At 38.9% G+C, this 27,503-nt stretch overlaps 1 protein-coding gene across 2 annotated transcripts in view; it reads right to left on the bottom strand.

Annotated features, from left to right (window-relative positions):
- The window catches only part of LOC124795235 (zinc finger and SCAN domain-containing protein 2-like), a 193,932-nt gene that overhangs the window by 112,485 nt on the left and 53,944 nt on the right, over window positions 1–27,503 (bottom strand). For both annotated transcript variants that reach the window (XR_007016663.1, XM_047259162.1), the window contains exon 3: window positions 17,892–17,972. Coding sequence is in view for 1 of the 2 variants with exons in the window: in XM_047259162.1 (XP_047115118.1) it covers window positions 17,892–17,972 (81 nt within the window). In the remaining variant the exon portion in view is untranslated. The remainder of the gene's footprint in view (window positions 1–17,891; window positions 17,973–27,503) is intronic.

The raw sequence follows: 27,503 nt of genomic DNA, 5'->3' as shown, positions 1-27,503 counted from the left end.
TGCTCAAAGAATAAAAGAAGATGACTGTTTTCGTGACAATAACAAATATTTTATAGTAACTACCAGATCACAATGGGATGGGATACACTACACTATTTTGGGTAGGAAACCGTGGTCAGAGAAATGCAGTACAAAAAAGGAGTGCAAATAGCACGGAAGATTTGATCAAAATGTTAGCTGTATCCCATCAGGCTATATGAACTATTTAGAGTGGTCACCTTATATTTTATTTTTCATTACAAATTTTGTACATATTGCAAAGTGAATTTATGTTATGGCAGGTAATAAACAAATTGGACAGGAAAGGCAATTGCTAATGTATGTACCCAAACTGCAATTTTCCCCCCTTTTATTGCCCCCCTTTTTTGTGTATGTTTAACAGTGTGAGACCATATATGTAAACTAAATTAAGAATGAGTAGCAGGTTGGTGGAGGCAGTATAACAAGGAGAATGACTGATAATAAGCCAAAGAGGATAATACAGTGACTAGAAACGTGACTGTCTTATGGAATGAGTCAAATTAGTGATGGTTGTGAGAATACATTAACACCAGCTGATTTTAAATATGTTTGTTGAGTGCATAGGGAAGCAATGTAACTGGTGGAATGGTTTATGAATGGGCAGTGATGACAATTAAACATTAATGCTTATGAAGTTAATGGTGACATTGTTGTACTGTTGTTCTTTGGGGGAGAATAAAGTGATGTAGTAAATGTCCAGATTGTCAGTAAGGCAAATACTTCGGAAAAAGATATTTTGTCATGAATTAGGTGAATGATAGTATATGATGGTAAAATAGTTAGGAAATAATGCCCAGTGGACTTCTGGGTCCATATTTTTATTGTGTCATCAATCAGAGGATCTTATGATGGTAATTATAATATGTAGGGCAGGCTTAGAGGAAGCTGACAGTAATTAGGGATACGTTTTGCTGACGGTTCGCATGACAGAAAAAGAAAAATTGCCCTATATAAACTTATAATTAGATTGCTGAGAAATGGCGTAAACTGGAGGAAATTTAATGGTTACCACCTAATGACTGAGGTATCTGGTGCTTGCGGGCACACTGATATGAGGAACTATCCACATAAGAGAAAGAGAGGGCGTACTACATGCGACAGTCATGAAAGTAAAAAGCACTTCTCAGTCTTCTCTCACTCAGTGCCCATCATCAGACCTTTTAAAAGGAAACAAAGCTTATGCTCACATATGAGGTTTTTTTGTGACAAAGCAAGTTTGTCTAATCTTAAAAGAACTGACAATGGCCACCAATTAAACTTAACATTTGTCAAGTGTAAGAAATAAAAATATTATCAATCTAGGTGGAATATTCACATAAAACTACAAATGCAAAACTTCCTTTCTCAGCTTCCACTTTATAAATACTTATACTCAATGCTTCTTTCTGAAATTTTTACATCTCAGCTTCAAACTCTTTGCCTGATAAATGTCAATCATTTGCTGGGAAAGTAATGTCATTTTATTGAAAGTAACGTCATTTCATTGAGCTTCTATTTGTGTTAAAATTATAAAATGTAGTATCTTCTCCTCAACACTCCCATATACTGTGAAGAGGTATAAGTACTGCATTAATATATTGTTAACACATTGCAGACAGACCCTGAGATTACTCGTGTTTTGCAATAACAATGAAGATGATTCTGTTCATGTGAAAGACTCATTTTCTCACAATGATTTATGAGAAACTGATTCGACCACACTTGCAACGATCTGAAGGTCATCCTAAGGTCATTAAATTACCAATGAAATGTGACTCTGAAGCCTCTGTGATTAGCTTGATGTTTGGTGAGAAGTTGTTTGGATTTTTTTGCATGGAGTTGAGCAGCCTATCACTATAAAATCTTAGTGAAACACAAAATGTTGCCCGCACTCAAGTGGTCTCCTGTTACATGAAGAGACATGAAGAAATTCCTTGGCCTAATTCTTCAAGGCCCTGGGAGTAGACAACATTCCATTAGAGCTACAGATAGCCTTGGATGAGCCAGTCATGACAAAACTCTTCCTTCTGGTGAGCAAGACATTTGAGACAGGCGAAATACCCTCTGACTTCTAGGAGAATATAATAATTCCAGTCCCAAAGAAAGCAGGTGCTAACAGGTGTGAAAATTACTGAACTATCAGTTTAATAAGTCCTTGTTGCAAAATACTAAAACAAATTTTTTACAGACAAATGGAAAAATTGGTAGAAGCCGCCTTCGGGGAAGATCATTTTGGATTCCGTAGCAAGGTTGGAACACTCAAGGGAATACTGACCCTACGACTTCTCTTAGAAGATAGGTTAAGGAAAGGCAAAGCTTCGTTTCTAGCATTTGCAGACTTAGAGAAAGCTTTTGACAATGCTGACTGGAATACTCTATTTCAAATTCTGAAGGTGGCAGGGATAAATATAGGGACCAAAAGGCTATTTACAGTTTGTACAGAAACCAAATGGCAGTTATGAGAGTCGAGGAGCACCAAAGGGAAGCAGTAATTGACAAGGGAGTGAGACAGGGTTGTAGCCTATCCCCGATGTTATTCAAACTGTATATTGAGCAAGCAGTAAAGGAAACAAAAGTTGGAGTAGGAATTACAATCCATGGAGAAGAAATAAAAACTTTGAGGTTTGCCGACAACATTTTAATTCTGTCAGAGGCAGCAAAGTACTTGGAAGAGCAGTTGAACTGAATGGACAGTGTCTTGAAAGAAGGATATAAGATGAACATCAACAAAACAAGGATAATGGAATGTAATCGAATTAAATCAAGTGATGCTGCAGGAATTAGATTAGGGAATGAGATGCTTAAAGTAGTAAATGAGTTTTACTATTTGGGAAGCAAAATAACTGATGTCTGTTGAAGTAGGGAGAATATAAAATGGAGACTGGCTATGGCAAGGAAAGCAATTCTGAAGAAGAGAAATTTGTTAACATTGAGTATAGATGTAAGTGTGTGGATATCCTTTCTTAAAGTATTTGTGTAGAGTGTAGCTATGTATGGAAGTGCAACATCAACAATAACTAGTTTGGACAAGAAGAGAATAGAAGCTATCAAAACACGGTGTGCAGAAGAATGCTGAAGATCAGATGGGTAGATCACATAACTAATGAGGCGGTACTGAACAGAATTGGGGAGAAGCGGAATTTGTGGCACGAACCGACTAGAAGAAGGGATCGTTTTGTAGGACACATTCTGAGGCATCAAGGGATCACCAATTTAGTATTGCAGGGAAGTGTGGAGGACAAAAATTGTAGATGGTGACCAAGAGATGAATACACTAAGCAGATCAGAGCAGAGGTATATAGGTTGCAGTAGTTACTCAGAGACGAAGAGGCTTGCACAGGATAGAGTCGCATGGAAACCTGCATCAAACCAGTCTCCGGCCTGAAGGCCACAACGACAACAACAACAACAACAACAACAATTTTTCAAGAAAAGAGAGATGGAAAGGTTATTAATCAACAGACCCTCTAATGGCCACCCCAATATTTTCACAGACTATGAGTGATAATTGACTTGTACAGATCTGGACATTCTGGCACTTCAATGACAACATGTAACTGGACAGCTTTGGGAGGCTCTTCAAAGTTCAACCTGTTCTGGATTATTTCCTCAAGAAAATTCGGTGAATGGTGGCATTGTTTTCTGCTCCAAAAAATAACCACTTTTTCATGCTATATATACACTCCAGGTGCATGCGTAATACATTATCTGTCAAAGAATATGTAAAATTATTATTTACGCAAAATCTCTTGTAGGCTTATATCTCCGTTGTCTATATTTACATTCATGAGTACAATGATGCACTGGTTTTACTGGAATCCCGAGTAATTAAAACACACAGATAATTAAACTGATGACAATGTCAAACACCAGGCAAAAAGTGAGTTAATAAACAGCATAGGAGGTAAAACAGGCACTCATTACTTTTTAAGAATATATTTGTAATTACCCCCCCCATGAACCATGGACCTTGCCGTTGGTGGGGAGGCTTGTGTGCCTCAGCGATACAGATAGCCGTACCGTAGGTGCAACCACAACGGAGGGGTATCTGTTGAGAGGCCAGACAAACGTGTGGTTCCTGAAGAGGGGCAGCAGCCTTTTCAGTAGTTGCAAGGGCAACAGTCTGGATGATTGACTGATCTGGCCTTGTAACAATAACCAAAACGGCCTTGCTGTGCTGGTACTGCGAACGGCTGAAAGCAAGGGGAAACTACAGCCGTAATTTTTCCCGAGGGCATGCAGCTTTACTGTATGATTACATGATGATGGCGTCCTCTTGGGTAAAATATTCCGGAGGTAAAATAGTCCCCCATTCGGATCTCCGGGCGGGGACTACTCAAGAGGATGTCGTTATCAGGAGAAAGAAAACTGGCGTTCTACGGATCGGAGCGTGGAATGTCAGATCCCTTAATCGGGCAGGTAGGTTAGAAAATTTAAAAAGGGAAATGGATAGGTTGAAGTTAGATATAGTGGGAATTAGTGAAGTTCGGTGGCAGGAGGAACAAGACTTCTGGTCAGGTGACTACAGGGTTATAAACACAAAATCAAATAGGGGTAATGCAGGAGTAGGTTTAATAATGAATAGGAAAATAGGAATGCGGGTAAGCTACTACAAACAGCATAGTGAACGCATTATTGTGGCCAAGATAGATACGAAGCCCACACCTACTACAGTAGTACAAGTTTATATGCCAACTAGCTCTGCAGATGACGAAGAAATTGAAGAAATGTATGATGAAATAAAAGAAATTATTCAGATTGTGAAGGGAGACGAAAATTTAATAGTCATGGGTGACTGGAATTCGAGTGTAGGAAAAGGGAGAGAAGGAAACATAGTAGGTGAATATGGATTGGGGGACAGAAATGAAAGAGGAAGCCGCCTTGTAGAATTTTGCACAGAGCACAACATAATCATAACTAACACTTGGTTTAAGAATCATGAAAGAAGGTTGTATACATGGAAGAACCCTGGAGATACTAAAAGGTATCAGATAGATTATATAATGGTAAGACAGAGATTTAGGAACCAGGTTTTAAATTGTAAGACATTTCCAGGGGCAGATGTGGACTCTGACCACAATCTATTGGTTATGACCTGTAGATTAAAACTGAAGAAACTGCAAAAAGGTGGGAATTTAAGGAGATGGGACCTGGATAAACTAAAAGAACCAGAGGTTGTACAGAGATTCAGGGAGAGCATAAGGGAGCAATTGACAGGAATGGGGGAAATAAATACAGTAGAAGAAGAATGGGTAGCTTTGAGGGATGAAGTAGTGAAGGCAGCAGAGGATCAAGTAGGTAAAAAGACGAGGGCTAGTAGAAATCCTTGGGTAACAGAAGAAATACTGAATTTAATTGATGAAAGGAGAAAATATAAAAATGCAGTAAGTGAAACAGGCAAAAAGGAATACAAACGTCTCAAAAATGAGATCGACAGGAAGTGCAAAATGGCTAAGCAGGGATGGCTAGAGGACAAATGTAAGGATGTAGAGGCCTATCTCACTAGGGGTAAGATAGATACCGCCTACAGGAAAATTAAAGAGGCCTTTGGAGATAAGAGAACGACTTGTATGAATATGAAGAGCTCAGATGGAAACCCAGTTCTAAGCAAAGAAGGGAAAGCAGAAAGGTGGAAGGAGTATATAGAGGGTCTATACAAGGGCGATGTACTTGAGGACAATATTATGGAAATGGAAGAGGATGTAGATGAAGATGAAATGGGAGATATGATACTGCGTGAAGAGTTTGACAGAGCACTGAAAGACCTGAGTCGAAACAAGGCCCCCGGAGTAGACAATATTCCATTGGAACTACTGACGGCCTTGGGAGAGCCAGTCCTGACAAAACTCTACCATCTGGTGAGCAAGATGTATGAAACAGGCGAAATACCCTCAGACTTCAAGAAGAATATAATAATTCCAATCCCAAAGAAAGCAGGTGTTGACAGATGTGAAAATTACCGAACTATCAGCTTAATAAGTCACAGCTGCAAAATACTAACACGAATTCTTTACAGACGAATGGAAAAACTAGTAGAAGCCAACCTCGGGGAAGATCAGTTTGGATTCCGTAGAAACACTGGAACACGTGAGGCAATACTGACCTTACGACTTATCTTAGAAGAAAGATTAAGGAAAGGCAAACCTACGTTTCTAGCATTTGTAGACTTAGAGAAAGCTTTTGACAATGTTGACTGGAATACTCTCTTTCAAATTCTAAAGGTGGCAGGGGTAAAATACAGGGAACGAAAGACTATTTACAATTTGTACAGAAACCAGATGGCAGTTATAAGAGTCGAGGGACATGAAAGGGAAGCAGTGGTTGGGAAGGGAGTAAGACAGGGTTGTAGCCTCTCCCCGATGTTGTTCAATCTGTATATTGAGCAAGCAGTAAAGGAAACAAAAGAAAAATTCGGAGTAGGTATTAGAATTCATGGAGAAGAAATAAAAACTTTGAGGTTCGCCGATGACATTGTAATTCTGTCAGAGACAGCAAAGGACTTGGAAGAGCAGTTGAATGGAATGGACAGTGTCTTGAAAGGAGGATATAAGATGAACATCAACAAAAGCAAAACAAGGATAATGGAATGTAGTCTAATTAAGTCGGGTGATGCTGAGGGAATTAGATTAGGAAATGAGGCACTTAAAGTAGTAAAGGAGTTTTGCTATTTGGGGAGCAAAATAACTGATGATGGTCGAAGTAGAGAGGATATAAAATGTAGGCTGGCAATGGCAAGGAAAGCGTTTCTGAAGAAGAGAAATTTGTTAACATCGAGTATAGATTTAAGTGTCAGGAAGTCATTTCTGAAAGTATTCGTATGGAGTGTAGCCATGTATGGAAGTGAAACATGGACGATAAATAGTTTGGACAAGAAGAGAATAGAAGCTTTTGAAATGTGGTGCTACAGAAGAATGCTGAAGATTAGATGGGTAGATCACATAACTAATGAGGAAGTATTGAATAGAATTGGGGAGAAGAGAAGTTTGTGGCACAACTTGACCAGAAGAAGGGATCGGTTGGTAGGACATGTTCTGAGGCATCAAGGGATCACCAATTTAGTATTGGAGGGCAGCGTGGAGGGTAAAAATCGTAGAGGGAGACCAAGAGATGAATACACTAAGCAGATTCAGAAGGATGTAGGTTGCAGTAGGTACTGGGAGATGAAAAAGCTTGCACAGGATAGAGTAGCATGGAGAGCTGCATCAAACCAGTCTCAGGACTGAAGACCACAACAACAACAACAACATTTGTAATTAGATAAAAGTAATTAACCTACAAAATAACTGATGTAGAAGTTCAGACCCTCTAAATTTCAACAGCCTATTTTGCTTTAACAACAGCAAGATTCTGAACTCTCACAATATAATTTTACTGATTTCTTTTTTTTGGGGGGTTTGGGGGGGGGGGGGTGTCAGATAACAACAATTACTGATTAATACAGTTAGTAACTGAGATTTTAACTGTGGCAACACTGTAAAGCCTTTCACATGCACTGATACAATAATAATTCAATCACTTATTCTATCACTGTGAATGTTAACCAAATCCATGACGTTGCTTCATAGGGGGGTGATTCTCCTTCCTTGTAGAATTACAAAGAAGCAGATGCATTTCTGTTTGCCTCTATGTATGGTGAATTATGAAACCAGAATCATTTGAATCTCTCCTACTTGACACCAGTTCTCAATGTGTTATTTCAGTTCAACACGACGATACCAAGATTCTTCAGAACCGAGTGCAATAAAACAATAGTTAAGTGGAACATCACGAAGTCACCATGTCCAGATGGTATTTTTCTGGCTGCATTGCAACAAGCAGGAGACGGATTAATCAGATTCCTATGCAGAGTGTTTAGAACCAGTCCAGCAGCAGCAGTCATTCACATTGCTTGAAGAAAAGTGAAGGTTGTTTTCATTCCAAAGCCAGGTAGTCTTAATCACACCAAAGCTAAGGATATAAGGCCAGTTTGTCTTCCTTTATTTTAAAGACATTAGAAAAACTTGTTAATGTGCATGTTAGGGAAAGGAGGTTAACCAAAGCTCATCCACATGAAAATCAACACACTCAACCAGGCAAATCATGTGAAACAGCACTTTGCCAACTTGTTAGGAAGAAAGAGAAAGCACACTTTCAGGTAGTTGCTTTCTGCTTCTTCCCAGATATTGAAGGGGCTTTTAGTAACACAGCCTGGAACCCACTGATAAGAGCTGCGGAAGAGCATGGCATTAAGACCAGTGCATGTGGGTGGATTAAGACCATGCTGAGTAGACAAAAGGTAGAAGCCACCGTGATGAATTTGAAGATGGTGATCACCACCACTACCAGAGTGTGTCCACAAGATGAGCTTCTGTCCCCACTACTGGAATTAAGTGGTGAATGAACTTATTAAGGATTTAAATGCTAGACATTATTTTTGCTATGGATTCAAACACAGCACAGTCATAGCAATACTTAGCAAATTTGTAAGTACCAATAAAACAATGGCACAATGCACTCTGAACATTGTGCAAAACTAGTGTAGGAAACAGGATCAAAATGTCAGTTCCAAAAAAATTGTTGTTGTGCCATTCATCAGGAAGCATTTCCACGACACATACTGGAATCTTAAGCTGTTCAGTAAAATCCTACCATTAAAGAGAGTAGTGACATACCAGGGAGTAATGCTGGATGTGAAACTAACAAGGACCCCTCACATAAAGAATATCAGTTCCATGACAAAAAGTGCTTTCATGCACACTATATGGGCCAGTGGTAAAAACTGAGGTCCAAATCCAAGGAGCACGTGCAGGATACACATCTATACAGCAAGACATACGATAATTTATGGAGGCTACACTACAGTGCAATTAAGTAGAACGGTGATTGCTAAGGATTATAAAATAGGTTAATAAGGAGCTCAGGAAGGTTCAGAGACTGGCCTGTCCAGCCATAACAGCCAGAATTAGCAGCACACCCACTGCCGGGATGGAGGCCGTACTTGACATGCTGCCAGTATATCTTTTGAGTTACAAATGAGTCAGCGGCAAGTGCATACAACTAAAAAACTGAAAACCTTTAGTATATATAGGTCTTACACTAATATAATGAATGTGGTAAATAAAGGATTGGTCAGGGAAATGACAGCTCACTATACAATAGCTTCAGGTGCTTCAAAAAACCATTCAATGTAACAATTGGAGGTAGGGAAGAATGGAAGAATGAACCACGATACCATTCAGGAGACACAGTCTGGTTTATTGATGTGTTGAAAACAAACAAAGGTGGAGTGCACCCTACTCTACAGAGTTTAATTTCTCTAAGGAAGATGGCTACAGTACTACAGCAGGAGGTACTCATACTCACAGTGTGCACAGAGCAGAAACTACTTAGATGCCAGAAAGATCATAGCATCTATATTCATTCAGACAGCCAAGCAACTCTGAAATGTCTATCAGCACCTGCAATGGGATCATGCCATGAACCTCTGGTAAGGCTATGAGAAAGCAACAGCGTAAACCTGCTGTGGGTCCCTAATCACCCAAGATTTGGTGGTAGTAAACAAGGATACAGGATGGTCAGGGCAGAGGTGACAACACAATTTGTTGGACCAGAACCTGTTTCAGTCATCACTAAGTTGATGGTAAAATCTAAAATACATAGCTGGATCAGGAGACAAACACACAGAATATTGGAATAACCTCAAAAACAGAATCATGGCAAGCTAATGATGCCAAAAATCAGGTTTTAAGAGAAGTTCTGCAATCTTGGGCTTGAATGGGAGGCAAATTAAACTCATGATAAATCTAGTAACTGGCCATGGGAGCTTCAGGAAATATCTGCAAACAATGAGTGTGGAGAAAGAAGCTTCTGAGTGGAGACTGTGTGGTGTGTGGAATGAAACTGTACCACATTTATTTTTCCAAAGTGAAGCACTGAAGGCCAAAAGACACAAAATATTTAGGTTACTAACTGCTTAAGAGGTTGTATCCAACAAAAACCTAGTAAAGAGCCACCTACTACTCCACATGGGCACTGACTGGCTTTACTAGAATGGCAGGGATATATACCACACAATAAATTTATGAATGGTAGAGGCAACAGGGAGCTAAGACAACTGTCATTTTGTTTTCCTGATTAAATCAAAGAAAACAAAAAAACTCAAAACCACAGTGAAAACATTGAATCAGGCATAGAAACATGAATATGGAAGCTTGACCAATGAAGATGCAGCTCAATGGAAGCTGTCCACAGACCAAGAAAGAGCTTCCTGTGAAGGACAAAGATGCTAGTGTATGCTCACCAGTAGCACTAGTTGGAGCCATGGAGGGAAAAAATAGAAAGCCTGTACATCCTCCTAAAAGAAAAACATATCTCTAGTACTGACATCCCCTACCCTGTATGGCAGATACTGATCAAGACAAGAGTGGGAGCACAGAGCTGCAAGATCAACAAGCACAAGGGCCATTACATCCACAGTAACAGCAAAAACTGCAGCTCGTAGTAAACAGCAGGAATATCCCAAGTAAGGTCCCAGGATCAGTACCACTTATTAAAGTTAGAATGCCTAGATACTATTAGGATCAGAGCATCACTTTTTAATGTTAAACAACGGAAACTCCAGGTAGGAATATCAACAATGTAGGAAAAGATAGATAGATATTTACAGCAAGCAGAAACTTAGTAAGGTTAATAATGACTAGATAATATTACGAACAGAGAATTGGTTGAAACCAGAAGTACAACAAAATTCTAAATTCAGATTGGAATATAGGCTACATGGCAATCACAGGATGGACATCAATGGTGGCAGTGGATTTCTTGCTGTGAGAAATTTGATAATGTCTACTGAGGTTATTACAGATTCTGAATGTGAAACAATTTTGGTAAAGTTAAGCATCACAAGTGGGTCAAACATGCTTTTACAAACTACATACATCATGAACTGTAGTGGCAGAGGACTTCAGAGAGAGCTTGCAGAATATTAGAAACAAGTTTACTGACCATACTATGATGATGACCATACTATGATGAAGACTTCAATTTGCAAGCTACAGAATAGGGTAGTCATACTATCAAAACTAATGACAGACACAGGTATTCATGTGACTTTATTCTGAGTGTCTTGTCCAAAACTTACTTCAGGCACATAGAGGACCAACTCATGAGGGTAACATCTTAGACCTCCCAGCAACAAATAGATGCAAACTTTTGGAATCGGTTAAAGTAGGTGATGGCATAAGTTATCATAAGGGTGTGATAGCAACAATGACTACAGGTGTTACAAGGGATGTTAAGAAAGATAGGAAAACATTTTTGCTTAACAAGTGCAATAGGATACAAATGGTCGGGTACCTGTGCAGTCAACATCAAATTTTCAGTTCTGAGGATGAAGACATGGACCATAAATGGATAAAAATTTAAAGCACCATTCGTCATTCAATATGGTGTGGAAGAGACCCATTGCAGTTTAATAGACATGTTAGAATGTTGCTATGAAAGCAATAAGAGCTTCATCAGAAATTAAGGACGTCAAAATGTATGTGACAAACAAAAGTTGAATGAAGAGAACATGAGCATAAGGAGTGTGACGAGATAAGTGTCCAATGAATTTGAAAATAAAATTTTGCCAACTGATCTGACAAAACCCTGAGAAGTTTTGCTATTATGTAAGCAGATAAAAATCACTTATTAAGTCACTCCATGACCATACTTGCACTGAAACACATGACAGAAAGAAGGCCAAAATACTGAATTCGGTCTTCCAAAACCGCTTGACTATGGATGATCGTAACATGGTCCCACATCCCAATCATCGCACAAATACCGAAATGGCAAATACTGAGATAAATGATTGTGAAATACAAAATCAACTATAATTGCTTTATAGTGGAAAGGCATCTATAGACCAGAAGGGATATCCATAAAATTCTACAGAGATTATGTGAAAGAAATTGCTTCCCGTCTAGTAGTAGTTCCAATCTTCATTAAGAACTGGACCAAATAAAATACTGGTGGTGTAACTTTTCTGATAGATTACTGTAAGACACTGTGTTTAGAGTGGCACATGATGTAAGTGTGAACTGTTTTCTGTACCACACTTGATATTTGTTTTGAATACTTTTATAACAAAAATCAATTCATTGATAGTGTTTCTGAAAACTGTGCTTCAACAATATTATAATCAATCTGATAAATTCTGACACTGGACTGTTGTTTTATGTGAGAGATAACCTGATTTATGTGCTATTTGTGTTGCAAAGTTAAGGAACCAATTGTTGTCACAACAATTCGACATCAAGTTTAATAAACACGTGAGAAAGTGACTCCAAAACTATGGAGTTGCAAACATTATTAAATAAATATTATCCATTATTTGTTAAGATTTTCAGTTTCACAACGGACTGGTGTGCTACCAGAGAGGCTAAAAGAAGAGACAACAAAAATAAGGTTGGTTATCTTACACAATGTAGTCAAACTTCAGGAAGACATTTGACACAGTTTCATTTTGTGAACTGTCTTTTAGTAAAAAAAAATACAAGCCTACAGAGTATCAAAACAGACCTGTGGCTGGATTCAGAACTTCTTCGCTGATGAAATTCGACACATTGCTCTTAATGGAACAAAATCAACAGTTGTTAAGATAATTTCAGGAGCACCTCAACGAAGTGTGATACTACCATTACTGCTTACAATTTATGTCAATGATCAAATGGATAATGTCAGAAATTCCATGAGGCTGTTTGCAACTTGCTTATGAGAAGGTAGCAACACCAGAAGACTGCAGCACGCTGCAGGAAGACAATCAGAGGATTAATGACAGATACAAGGACTGGCAGTAGACAATGAATGTTAATACATGTAACATATTGTGCATAAATAGGCAAAGCAATCCACTTCTGTACAATTACATTACTGATGAAAAACCACTGGAAACAGTAAATACAATAAAATACCTGGGAGTAACCATCTGGAGCAATCTAAAGCAGAAAGCCCACATTAAACAAATAGTAGGAAAAGCACATGCCAGCTTGAGGTTCAAAAGAAGAATCTTTCATCCATGAAAGAAGTGCCCTAGAAAATGATTGTGCAGTCAATTGCTGAGTATCACTTATCAATGCGTGATCCATATCATTGTTGATTAATAGAAGAGATAGACAAGATCTAATGAAAAGTAGTGTTAGTGAAGCCTGACATTGTCAGGAAGGGGACAACAGTCTTAAAATAGTGTTTTAATGCAAAAACTTTTAATGCTTAGACCATAATTTTGTGTATACGATTACAGCATGATGACTAGTTTTAGTGTTTTCTGCAACCATCTTCAGATTATTCAAATTGTAAAAAAGTGGGGAAAGTGAATTGAAAAACACCATCATTATTTGCAGTCATTCAGTGATGTGCACACATAGAAGGGCCAACAAGACTATGACAGTATGTAGCTAAAAACTTCATCAAGCCAAGTTGTAAACTATAATCTCACAAGATGACAGTAATAAAGAAGGAAAATGAACAGTTACATCACATGTCCATGATTTGTAATTGCAAAGCAGGTATTATAGTAAAAATAGTATATGCAATGGTAACACAAACTGTCAGTTGTTCCATAGCCTGGCTAGCAAAGAAGTGATCCAACATGGCATATAAAATAGTCATCTTTATAAAATGTGCACAAGTTAAAGATTAAAAGTAAAAAGCCACAAATCCAACCTGCCTGGCAAGACACATCAAAAGTACCGTATTTACTCGAATCTAAGCCGCACTCAAATCTAAGCCGCACCTGAAAAATGAGACTTGAAATAAAGGGAAAAAAAATTTCCGAATATAAGCCGCACCTGAAATTTGAGACTCGAAATTCAAGGGGAGAGAAAAGTTTTAGGCCGCACCTCCAAATCAAAACAAAGTTGGTCCATTGTAATATGAGACACAATTTAGGTCGAATGAATAACGATACAGCTACAGTAGTTTGGTTCGAGTCGTAAGCTTAGCAGTTAAGCTTTACCAGGTAGCCGTTGCTATGCGTCAGGTGCTCCGTCCGTATTTATACGGGTACCCTTCCTTTTTCACATGCTTCGTCTGGTTTGAATCGATTGCTTATTTTGCTTTGATCTGATAAGTGCTGTTCTCTTTGTTATAGGTGTTTACATCACTCTAAGCTGAAAATGCATTACTGTACTGTGTCATGCATTGTTTGTCGCAATCTGATAATGAGTGTTTACGACCTGTCACCGCTCGCGGCATGGATTGCTTTTGTGCACGCTACCACCGCTTTTTTAAATAAAATAAAAAAGAGAGAGAGAGAGAGAGGAATCGTCTCATTAGCGAAACAATGGCAAGAGACTGCTATTTGTTGTTACTTACACTGCTGCCTTCTCTGATAATGATAAACAAGAACCAAATAATAGATTGTGTATGATAGAACATGTTCTGAACGAGAGTTAGGCGAAAATTTTTCTCCGTTTGAAAATCTTTGTGGCCGCTTCTTTAGTACATCAAATCCTGCACATAAATTAGAGTCATCTTAGATTTAAAAATCTAGTCAGTTGCTGTGCTTCGTTTCTGACCGTATCACTATTAGGCATAAGAATAATACGAATATAAACATGACACGATACGTACATTCTTCTGCGTTTGCTGTTGTCTCACTCTAGTTTCGTAGTTTATTAGGCAGACAGGATTTAAATGAAATAGCAGCAAACACAAAAGAATGCATGACAAAATGTTTATATTCGTATTATTCTTATGGTGAAGGGAATACTGCATGTGATTCACATTTCATCAGGTTCCTATTAGCAACCATCTCTTCTCACAGGTAGGAAAAAATTCAGAACGTAGAGTTGGCCATATTGACAAACATCCCAAACAGTCTTGCCAGTCGGATTTTCATAGTACATTGAAATTCTGCTACATTTGAAGATGAACAATTCGGAATTTGTATTTACTTTGTTGGATAATGTATGAAACTGCAGTGGTCGAAACTCGGGGCAGAGTTTCCACCCTTTTTTTTAAATTTATTTACTGACGCAGAGGTTTTGGCACCAGTATTTATCTTTGTGCCTACAAAGTATGCCTGTGTAGCGCTACATACATTCGACAGCAGAAGTTAGTTGTGGCCGCACCTACCAACATTTTTCAGAACTTCCGCTTGCTTTGCACTCGATTCTAAGCCGCAGGCGGTTTTTTGGATTACAAAAACCAGAAAAAAAGTGCGGCTTAGATTCGAGTAAATACGGTAACTTGAAGTTCAGTCACAGGACTGTCAAGTAGGCATTACAAAGATGCCTAAGTGCAAGGAAGAATTGGACAACATTTTGCTATGCCTCCCTCCCTCCCCCCCCCCCCCCCCACATAGGTAATACAAAATGACCACAATGAAAAAAATCCAAAAAAAACTGGAGTCAATTCAAAGGTTTACCAACAATCATCTTCCCACATGCCATTCCTGAATTTCATGAATGAAACAGGGATGCGAGGAGCAGATAATGGTATCAGAAGTACCCTCTAACACACGCCATGAAGTGGCTTGCAGAGTATAAATGTATACATAAATTTACATAGGTGTTGTTATTGCTGTTGTTGTTGTTGTGGTCTTCAGTCCAAAGACTGGTTTGATGAAGCTCTCTATGCTACTCTATCCTGTGCAAGCTTATTCATCTCTGAGTAACTGCTTACTGTATCCATCTTTCCATTTCTATCTACAACTTTCATCATCCACACTTCCCTCCAATACTAAATTGGCGATCCCTTGATGTCTCAGAATGTGGCCTATCAACTGACCCCTTCTTCTAGTCTGAATGGGCCACAAATTTCTTTTCTACCCAATTCTACTCAGTAGCTCCTCATTAGTTACGTGATCTACCCACCTAATCTTCAGCACCCTTCTGTTGTACCCTGTAGCACCACATTTCAAAACTTTGATTCTCTTGTCTAAACTGTTTATCATTCATGTTTCCCTTCAATACACGACTACACTCCATATAAATACTTTCAGAAAAGGCTTCCTAACACTTAAATCTAGATTTGAATGTTAACATATTTCTTTTCTTCAGAAATGCTTTTCTTGTCACTGCCAGTTTATATTTTATATCCTCTATACTTCATACAGATATTCTGCTGCCCAAATAACTAAACTCACCTACTTCTTAATTCCCTCAGCATCACCTGATTTAATTCGACTATATTCTATTATCATTGTTTTGCTTTTGTTGACGTTCATCTTAAATCCTCCTTTCAAGATACTGTCCATTCCGTTCAACTGCTCTTTCAAGTCCTTTGCTGTTTCTGACAGAATTACAATGTCATCAACAAACCTCAAAGATTTTATTTCTTGCCCCTGAACTTTAATTCCTACTCTAAAGTTTTCTTTTGTTTCCTTTATCACTTGCTCAGTGTACAGATTGAATAATATAGGCTACAACCCTGTCTCACTTCCTTCTCCACAACTGCTTCCCTTTCACGTTCCTTCATTCTTATAACTGCCATATGGTTACTGAACAAATTATAAATAGTCTTCACTCCTTGTACTTTACCCCTGCTACCTTCAGAATTTCAAAGAGAGTATTCCAGTCAATACTGTCAAAAGCCTTCTCTAAGTCTACGAATGCTGTAGATAAAGGTTTGCCATCTTCCAAGACAAGTCATAGGGTCAGTACTGACTCGCATGTTCCTACATTTCCCCAAACTGATCTTCCCCAAGGCCGGCTTCTACCAGCTTTTCCATTGTTCTACAAAAAATCTGTGTTAGTATTTTGCAACCATGACTTATTAACCTGATAGTTCAATAATATTTACACCTGTCAGCACTTGATTTCTTTGGAATTGGATTTACTACACCCTTTTGAAGTCTGAGGATATTTCTTCTGTCTCGTATGTCTTGCCTACCAGATGGAACATTTTTGTCATAGCTGGCTCCCCCAAGGTTGTTAGTAATCCTGACAAAACAATGTCTACTCCCAGAGCCTTCTTTCAACTTAGGTCTTGCAGTGCTCTGTCAAATCATCTCACAGTATCATATCTCCCATCTCATCATTGTCTATGTCCCGTTTCATTTCCATAAAATTCCCTTAAATTCATCTCCCTTGTACAGACCCTCTATATACTCCTTCCACCTTTCAGCTTTCCATTCTTTGCTTTTGACTGTTTTTCCATCTGAGCTCTCAATATACATACATCTACTTCTCTTTTCTCCAAAAGCCTCTTTAATTTTCCTGTAGGTGATAGCTGTCTTTGCCCTACTGAAATATGCTTCTACATCCTTACATTTGTCCTCTGGCCATTTTGGCTCAGCCATTTTGAACTTGGCTATTAATCTCATTTTTTAGACTTTTTACTCCCTTTCACCCTGCTTCATATACTGCATTTTTATATTTTCTCCTTTCATCAATTAAATTCGATATCTTTTGTACTATCCAAGGATTTATATTAGGCCTTGTCTTTTTCCTATTTGATTCTCTGCTGCCTTCACTATTTCATCTCTCAAAGATTTGCATGTACACACGTAGAAAGTGCAAGGCCCGAGAGCCATATGCTATCATTCCACATGCTGGATAAAAGAAGATATGTATGGATGTGCAAAATAAGTAAAATAACCTGATAAATAAGTCTGATGACTAAAGCCAGCCTTACAAACAAATAAAAAAGCACTAGCTTTATTTCCACAAAACAAAAATTTGCCAAGTAACAATAATATTCTTCGCAACATTAGTAAGACATCACATTTATTTTCTGATGACTTTTGTTCCCACAGATTACATTTATATCAGCACAGAAAACTAAGTAACATTAGTCTTCTTTGCACTAATATAAACAGCTTATTATCCCTATGGTGTTAAAAATATATATTCCCAATATTACAAGTTGTAATTTCCTGTACAAATAAATAACTCAGACAGTTATACAGATTACAGAGCAATATATACCTTGATCAACACATCTGGTTCACATTCCACAGCTTGCTGTGGTTGCATAGTGGACAGCCAATCATGCGCACCAGACACCACCTGCAAATCACAAAATACCAAATTTTTTAAGAAATATTTATGACAAAGCCATAATGAACAATGGAATGAAAGAAATATATAAAAAGAACTCTTCACAGAAGATGGAGTACAAGAATAAATATTACAGTAACACAACTGTTTGTTGATTTATTGATTAAATATCTGCTCATCTCATGTACAGCACAGGCCTGATTGTTATTTACACTGGTACTTCAAAACAACAAGAAATCCTATGGCTTTCACACAGTGATGCCTTCCAATATCAAAATCACAGAAGAAGTCAGGCTACTTTTGATTAAGAACTGTGATACACTCAACTCAGTGCCCAGTATAGTCTTATGATGAAGCTATGGACCCTGCCTTTCTCAGAAATTGGGGAATTTCCATCTCACCACTTCAATGGAAAGTTCTAGAACTTGTAGGTAAACTGAGCAGTTAACAATTTATTGTTGGGAACAAACATTATCACAAACTGCATCAAATCAAGACATCAGCAATATTTTGTCATCAGACATTACTTCCTTTTTAAAAAAATAAACAGATCAAGTTGCCTAAATGACAGTATGCATAACAACTGTTCCTGCTGTTTGTAGGCGAAGTCTCAGGCCATATTGTTATCTTATTACTGGATGACACTTTTGTCTTCTCCACCTGAACAACAACAGCTAAATATATAGGTCATATTGTTATCTTATTACTGGATGACACTTTTGTCTTCTCCACCTGAACAACAACAGCTAAATATATAACATACGTTTAATACAAATGAGTCTTCTATGGGTTTTAGAGTGGATCAAGAAGATAAAGTTTTGAAAAGGAACCCCAGTCAAGAAATGCCCAGTTTGGGTGAAAAATAAGACTGAAGATTGGATCACTTTCAAGTCTCCTACACAACAGTGGAGGTAATGAGCTCTGACCTTTGTGCTCTGTGGAAGCCTCTGGCATGGGCAATGTTTCAAGTACTCATCATTGAGTTCTCTTCTATGTGACGAAGGATGTCCTCTTTGCTTCAAAGTCGAAGTGCAGCACATCAGCCAGCACTCCTAGTTGCAAATGTACCTGTTTCTTACAGGTGTTGATGTAGTCAGACAAAAAGGGTATATGATATCATAATTTATTTTATATTCAAAAGTACAATTCTGAACATATGTTCCTTTTGGAAACTTTATCTATTAAGTTCCCTGTACAACCACTAGTAGTCTGTAATAGGTAATGTGAAACACCCTGCATATCATGCAAATGGTTTTCTTCAAGCAATGGAAAATCCAAAATGGAGTCACCGACTCAGCATCTCTGATATATGGAACATGTCCCCCCCCCCCCCCCCCCCCCCTCCCGATGTGAAGTTTGTAGTAATTACCCTTTCCATTTGAGGAAGATCTTTGTAGAGCCAAACAACACAATCTGTTAGCCAATGGCCAGTGACCACAAGAAGATGGCAGCTACACTGTCAATATATCCTATATTCTTTACCATACAAATAATCATTATAGGCCAACTTTGTCATGTGATGTAAAGAAAAAGTTAGTACTTGTAACTCTGTTAAAAGATACTGATCATTCATTATATTGATGCTAGCAAGCTGATGACAGCAAGTTTCTGTAATGGATGTTAATAACCTGTGATTCAAGACAATTACCTAAAAAACTAAAAGTACAATACAGAACCTGGGCCTAATAATCCTACTGTAATTGAGAATTTTGCATGAGATCTCAAAATTGGTGTATACCATATGAAAATGGATAAATCTCAACAAGTTAAGATGGCAAATGAAAGCAGTAATATTCCAGAAAAAGAAGTCACTACTAAATACAGGATATTAGCCAAAGAGCAGAAGGTAACAAATAATATTAACCGTAAACTGAAAAACAATGAAACCTCTATAACAAAGGGATTACTGTCCTTGTTGCACTAGAAAGACAATATGTAGCTACAACTTTGAATTTTTTTTAGGAAAATGACACCACCAAAGCAGATACAGACCTGACCACAGATCTGTAAAAAGAGATTGAGAACTGCTTAAGTAATACCACGAAACTTATTAGAAATTTCAAAAGAAATAGATAGTGAACATGGGTCCTAAGCCTTCTGTTTTGAGAAGTCAATTTAAGATCCCCAAGGACAGACATCCAACTCATCTGATTATGAACAGTAAATGTAATGCTCGTCACAAATTAGCTAGCCATTCACACACAAGTTAAAGAATCCTTTGTTTTTGAAAATAATTTTTCTGTTGCAAATAGTTTATATTTGATAAATAAACTGAAACTGCTACAATGTATATCTCACACTGCTTTGCTTTCTTTTGATACTACAAGCCTTCATACAAATGCTCCAACTGGTTTGATACTCAAGATCATCAAAAATAACCTATTATATTGTAAAAAACTGACAGAATTACAAATCTCAGAACTTGTGAGTTTATCGAGCAGAGTGCTAAAGTACAACTATTTTATGTTTGATGGTAAATTGTATGAACAATCATTTGACTAAGCCATGTGGGAAGTCCTTTAGCTAGTACTTTATCCAATTTCTTTTTCCCCCCCAAGAAGAAAGCTTAATCAAAATCCGAACTAAGTAATAAGCTTCTGGTTATACTGATGATTTAATTTTTGCATTTGATGGCACTAACCAAAGTTTATAACAGTTGTTTGACATTTCCAATAATTTTTGTAAGAAAATTAAGCATACAAAATAATTTTGAAACCAGAATGGTGAATTAAATTTACTAGATTTGATGTTATCATACAGAATAGTATAATTAACTGCAATGTTCATCATAAAGCAACTTACTGAGACAACTTTATTCCAGCTGACTCTTTTCATCCACATGCCAATTAAGTAGCTTTCTTCCACTCAGCAACAAATCACGCTTTGATTAAGCCTGATCAAAATGACTGCAAGCAACAATGGCTATTAGCCAGGTGGAGTTGACCAGATCCTAAATAATAAAACAGCTGCAAAATTTCCAATGCTTGGCAATAACAAAAGGACAGTTACAGGGGAAAACAAAAAGTTTATATCAATACCTTTTTTTGGGTAAAGTGCCATACAGGGTTAGCCATCTCTTAACTAAAATGTGTGGTTGTAAGGTTACATTTTTCACCAATAATAGTGTCCAATATACACCCTTGGGGTAAATGAGTATCCTTTTACCAACTCAGATGTTTACAAAATGTTACATATGTGATAACTGTCCAAGATATTATACAGGACCAACTGGAAGGGCATTCGAAGTTTAGTGTAAAGAGTAATCACTGAGTGAGGGAGGTAATAACGTATACAATTACACCTATGCAGAAGTTTTGTTAAATTCTGAACATATTCTGAGAAAATTAACAGAAACAGTAATTTTGCATAAGGAAGGAAAATGTTATGTAATATTTATTGGAGGGACTTAAGATTTTTAAACATTTAGCTAACAGAGATGGTTTTATCTCAAATGAACAGCTGCAGCTTAGTAATAAGAATTTTCTCAACGGTGTTATGTCTTTACTCACGGCCACTTAACGGCTGTTTACAGGCTGCATGCACTGTGGTGAGGACGTCATTTTCCTCAAACATACTTGCTCTTGTCAGTTGTTCACCACTAGACAGTTCACATTACAGTTCCGTTGCCATGCCGCCAGAAATGAATCCAAAATACACAACTATTTTAAGACGCTATGTTTTATTTTACATCATCAATTTTAATTACACAGAAAGCTAAACAATTTTTTAGCTCTACATTTCATCTATTTGGAGCAACGGATTTGGAGCAACAGCCTATGTTGCTACAGAAGGAAGACTTATCCAAAACACCTGTAATTGTTTTAATGAAATTATGTTTTATAAAAATTTTCTGTTATAATGACTTTTAATTGCATTTTTTAAATGTAGTGGACGTGCACTGTTAAAGGTATGCTTATAATATTCAATATACATGCGAGGGTTTCCCCCCCCCCCCCCCCCAAATGATTAGACATAAGTTACTCAAGATGATTATTAATGTGTAATCACACACAACTTTTATTTGTCTGGTGGTGTTGTGTAAGCAACTCAGCATGTTTATTTGTGCATTTCTTGCCCTTACACATTTGGTACCCTCTACACGGAAGCTACCTTGAGTTAAGAGCCTATTACATTAGTTGATCAGTTTTATTCATGAAGTTCACACTGATGCTAACGGATGACCATGATTTATTATTTTTGAGGCAAATTTTTACTTGACAAGAGCGAAATATCCTTATTCTAATCCGTACCTTTCCAACGCAATATGTAACAAGTGTATACTCTTGGTCTCTAGTATTTTATCCGCATTTCATATTTCTGTTTCACTTGAACCTTTTGCAAAAAAATGTGCAATTTATAGGTATCACAATCTCCATCTTAAGATGATAGTTTTATAATTATCAAAACCTTGGTCAAGGGTTCTAATAAAAATGTGCCATGCAACAGGTTGGCTGACATTTTCATCATTTCCAAGACAAAAGAAAACAAATGGACCTTCGTGAACTTGTTTATGAACAAATATATCTAAAAACAAAGATGATGAGACTTACCAAACAAAAGCGCTGGCAGGTCGATAGACACACAAACAAACACAAACATACAGACAAAATTCTAGCTTTCACAACCAACGTTGCTTCATTAGGAAAGAGGGAAGGAGAGGGAAAGACGAAAGGATGTGGGTTTTAAGGGAGAGGGTAAGGAGTCATCCCATTCCCGGGAGCGGAAAGACTTACCTTAGGGGGAAAAAAGGACAGGTATACACTCGCGTGCACACACACACATATCCATCCGCACATCCACTGACACAAGCACACATTTGTAAAGGCAAAGAGTTTGGGCAGAGATGTCAGTCAAGGCGGAAGTAAAGAGGCAAAGATGTTGTTGAAAGACAGGTGAGGTATGAGCGGCGGCAACTTGAAATTAGCGGAGGTTGAGACCTGGCGGATAACGAGAAGAGAGGATATACTGAAGGGCAAGTTCTCATCTCCGGAGTTCTGACAGGTTGGTGTTAGTGGGAAGTATCCAGATAACCCGGACGGTGTAACACTGTGCCAAGATGTGCTGGCCGTGCACCAAGGCACATTTAGCCACAGGGTGATCCTCATTACCAACAAACACTGTCTGCCTGTGTCCATTCATGCGAATGGACAGTTTGTTGCTGGTCATTCCCACATAGAATGCATCACAGTGTAGGCAGGTCAGTTGGTAAATCACGTGGGTGCTTTCACACATGGCTCTGCCTTTGATCGTGTACACCTTCCGGATTACAGGACTGGAGTAGGTGGTGGTGGGAGGGTGCATGGGACAGGTTTTACACCGGGGGCGGTTACAAGGATAGGAGCCAGAGGGTAGGGAAGGTGGTTTGGGGATTTCATAGGGATGAACTAACAGGTTACGAAGGTTAGGTGGACGGCGGAAAGACACTCTTGGTGGAGTGGGGAGGATTTCATGAAGGATGGATCTCATTTCAGGGCAGGATTTGAGGAAGTCGTATCCCTGCTGGAGAGCCACATTCAGAGTCTGATCCAGTCCCGGAAAGTACGCTGTCACAAGTGGGGCACTTTTTGGGTTCTTCTGTGGGAGGTTCTGGGTTTGAGGGGATGAGGCAGTGGCTCTGGTTATTTGCTTCTGTACCAGGTCGGGAGGGTAGTTGCGGGATGCAAAAGCTGTTTTCAGGTTGTTGGTGTAATGGTTCAGGGATTCCGGACTGGAACAGATTCGTTTGCCACGAAGACCTAGGCTGTAGGGAAGGGACCGTTTGATGTGGAATGGGTGGCAGCTGTCATAATGCAGGTACTGTTGCTTGTTGGTGGGTTTGATGTGGACGGACGTGTGAAGCTGGCCACTGGACAGATGGAGGTCAACATCAAGGAAAGTGGCATGGGATTTGGGGTAGGACCAGGTGAATCTGATGGAACTAAAGGAGTTGAGGTTGGAGAGGAAATTCTGGAGTTCTTCTTCACTGTGAGTCCAGATCATGAAGATGTCATCAATAAATCTGTACCAAACTTTGGGTTGGCAGGCCTGGGTAACCAAGAAGGCTTCCTCTAAGCGACCCACGAATAGGTTGGCGTACGAGGGGGCCATCCTGGTACCCATGGCTGTTCCCTTTAATTGTTGGTATGTCCGGCCTTCAAAAGTGAAGAAGTTGGGTCAGGATGAAGCTGGCTAAGGTAATGAGGAAAGAGGTTTTAGGTAGGGTGGCAGGTGATCGGCGTGAAAGGAAGTGCTCCATCGCAGCGAGGCCCTGGAAGTGCGGAATATTTGTGTATAAAGAAGTGGCATCAATGGTTACAAGGATGGTTTCCGGGTGTAACAACTGGGTAAGGATTTCAGGCGTTCGAGAAAGTGGTTGGCGTCTTTGATGAAGGATGGGAGACTGCATGTAATGGGTTGAAGGTGTTGATCTACGTAGGCAGAAATACGTTCTGTGGGGGCTTGGTAACCTGCTACAATGTGACGGCCGGGATGATTGGTGTTTGTGAATTTTAGGAAGAAGGTAGAAGGTAGGGGTGCGGGGTGTCGGTGGGGTCAGATGGTTGATGGAGTCAGGTGAAAGGTTTTGTAGGGGGCCTAAGGTTCTGAGGATTCCTTGAAGCTCCACCTGGACATCAGGAATGGGGTTACCTTGGCAAACTTTGTATGTGGTGGTGTCTGAAAGCTGACGCAGTCCCTCAGCCACATACTCCCGACGATCAAGTACCACGGTCGTGGAACCCTTGTCCGCCGGAAGAATGACGATGGAATGGTCAGCCTTCAGATCACGGATAGCTTGGGCTTCAGCAGTGGTGATGTTGGGAGTAGGATTAAGGTTTTTTAAGAAGGATTGAGAGGCAAGGCTGGAAGTCAGAAATTCCTGGAAGGTTTGGAGAGGGTGATTTTGAGGAAGAGGAAGTGGGTCCCACTGTGACGGAGGACGGAACTGTTCCAGGCAGGGTTCAATTTATGAACAATTTATGAACAAATTTGTTTTTGCAAAACTAAAAGTTTGCCCACAGAAGTTTGACATTCATGGAAAACGAAACTTGCATAAAATGTATCATTCTAATTTTAACATACAGAAAGTTTAATACTGGTACATGCAATTTGTTACAGAGAAGACTGACAACTTATTTAACTCTTACTGTTTACGGTGTATTTTTTATTGCAGAGTGTTAGTTTTTGTGGCAAGCTGCTTTTTGTAAATATCAAATAACACAAAACAACATATAAGAAAAGAAAGAACACACAAAAATTGAAAACTTATTTAGAACAATTTATGTTGAAAAATTATCTCACTGTTGCAATTTCCTACGGGTCATACAACAGTTCGATTGAAGAGATTCTCCAGAATGACATGTTCCACTATTACACTTTAGGCCAACAAAAGATGTTCGTGAAAGTAGAAAATGTATTTTAGGTAGTCTATAGGTAACGGACATGCAACTGTGTGTGCTAAATGTTGATATGTTCAGAAAAGATGAACGAAGTGTGGATAGGACACTGGCAAAGTGCGACCGACGATTGAGCATCTCTGATGTTTTGGTGTCGCTGCTTGGTGGTGCTTTGGATGGCAGAGACAACGGGGCGCTGTCTGAAATGTCAGTGCCCAAGAAAACAATTGAAATGTTTATATACTCTTTGAGGTGATGTCATAAGATTCACTTCATCTATGTTGCTTAAGTTAATGTTCACCGAAGTGTGCAATGGTTTTATTTGAGCAACAAAATCAGAAGAGTTCTTTCAAAAGCAGCTATGTCATTTTGTAATAAGTTGATGTAGTTGTGAGCTCTCAGCTGGTGAAAAAATCCACACTAACTGTGGAACTGAGTAGCGGGTCTACAGCTTCAAGAAAATACAAAGCAACCACCAAGACTGAATACGCTAACAATTATTACAAACAGCATTGGAGTTCAGATAAATTGAGAAGTGAAAACTTAGTTACAACCCATAACAAGTGAATTCCACATTTTATTACTTCATTTGGTGCCCTATGTGTGGGCCGCACATGAGAGGTATTAAAATAGGAGAGCTTCAACAGAAAATAAAGAAACTTTTATGAAACAACACAAAAATATATGATGCTGTCGATCCCGCTAACCAGAAATTTCCAGGTGCTGTCTTTCACTGAAACTGAAACTGTTTTGTGGAAACTTGCTGAGTCCCATGTCAAGGGAAGGCAAACACAATACAGTAGGGGCCAATTAATCATCAGTAGTTCGAGTGAACGGCGAATAATGGTACCCCTTAGGGAAATGGCGCAAGGGACAGGAAAGAACACCAGTTGCACTCAAAGTACATACCTTGGGGGTCTCATTCGACATCTTCAACAGGCTATTCCAGCAGCCATTGAGATAATGGGTGCAACCAACTGCAGATGGTGGCACACATTGGAACAAATGATGTGTGTTGTCTGCAGCAACTGCAGGCAACACGCAGTCTGCAATCTGTTATTCCAGCAATTGACAGAGAAGGTTCAAAGTCATACTAGGATCATTACAACGACTGGCAGAGAAAGTTGGAAAGACCAGCCTTAAGCATGGAGTTCCAATAAATCTCACAATATGCAGCACCGTCCCCAGATATGATAATGGCCTCCTGGTTCTGAATCAAATGGAAGGACTGAAACAGAGCCTTCAGAGGTTCTCTGACAAGCCAGGCAGCGACTTTCTGGACTTGCCCCATAGGATTAAGAACTTTAGGGTCCCCCTAAATGGGTCAGGTGTGGCTACAAGTCAGAGGCTACTACCAAGGTAGTGTGTGTGTGTGGGGTGCACACAATGGTTTTTTAGATTAACCAATTCTCCACCCAGTCCAGGTAAGATCAGCTGTAGGAGACCCATACACATAAATTTAAGATCCAAAAGAATGATCTCTCCCCCCCCCCCCCCCCCCACAATTGGTGAAAGTATTAAAGTCATATTTAGTGCCAAAGCATTCACAACGAAGTGCCAGAGTTTAAAGCACGTCTGAAAACCAGTGAAGCTCACGTAACACTAGGTACAGAAAGCTGGTTGAAACCTGAAACTAACAGCAGTGTAATTTTTGGGAAAATTTAAGTGTATACCAAAAGGCTACGCTAATGGTAAAAAGAGGTGGTGTATTTGTCACAGTACACTAGAAACTCATATCTACCAAGATAGAAATTGGAGCTGCATGAGAGATTGTTTGTGCAAGACTCAGTATCAGGGGTGGGCATAAAATGGTAACTGAATCCTTCTATAACTGCCCAGATTCACCTCCTGATGCAACCAAAAACTTTAGAGAAAACATCAGTCCACTTACAGATAAGTTATCCAATCATACTTTAATGATCAAAGCAGACTTTAATCCTGCAAAAATCTGTTGGAAAATTACAAGTTTGTTAGTGGTGGACATGAGAAGACATCTGTGAAAGATTACTAAATGCCTTCTCTGGAAACTATCTAGAACAGATAGTTCAGAACCCCACTCACTTCCATGATACACAGTCACTGTAAAGAAAGTTCTAAAGACACAGAGACTACTGCAGAGAAGGCATAGAACGTAGGAGTAAATAGAGAGATGCTGAATGGAATGTGT

Source organism: Schistocerca piceifrons, chromosome 4, assembly GCF_021461385.2.
Source record: "Schistocerca piceifrons isolate TAMUIC-IGC-003096 chromosome 4, iqSchPice1.1, whole genome shotgun sequence".
In the NCBI taxonomy this organism is placed as follows: domain Eukaryota; kingdom Metazoa; phylum Arthropoda; class Insecta; order Orthoptera; family Acrididae; genus Schistocerca; species Schistocerca piceifrons.
Note: the sequence above shows the minus strand (reverse complement) of the source record. Positions and strands in the feature narration are given on the sequence as shown.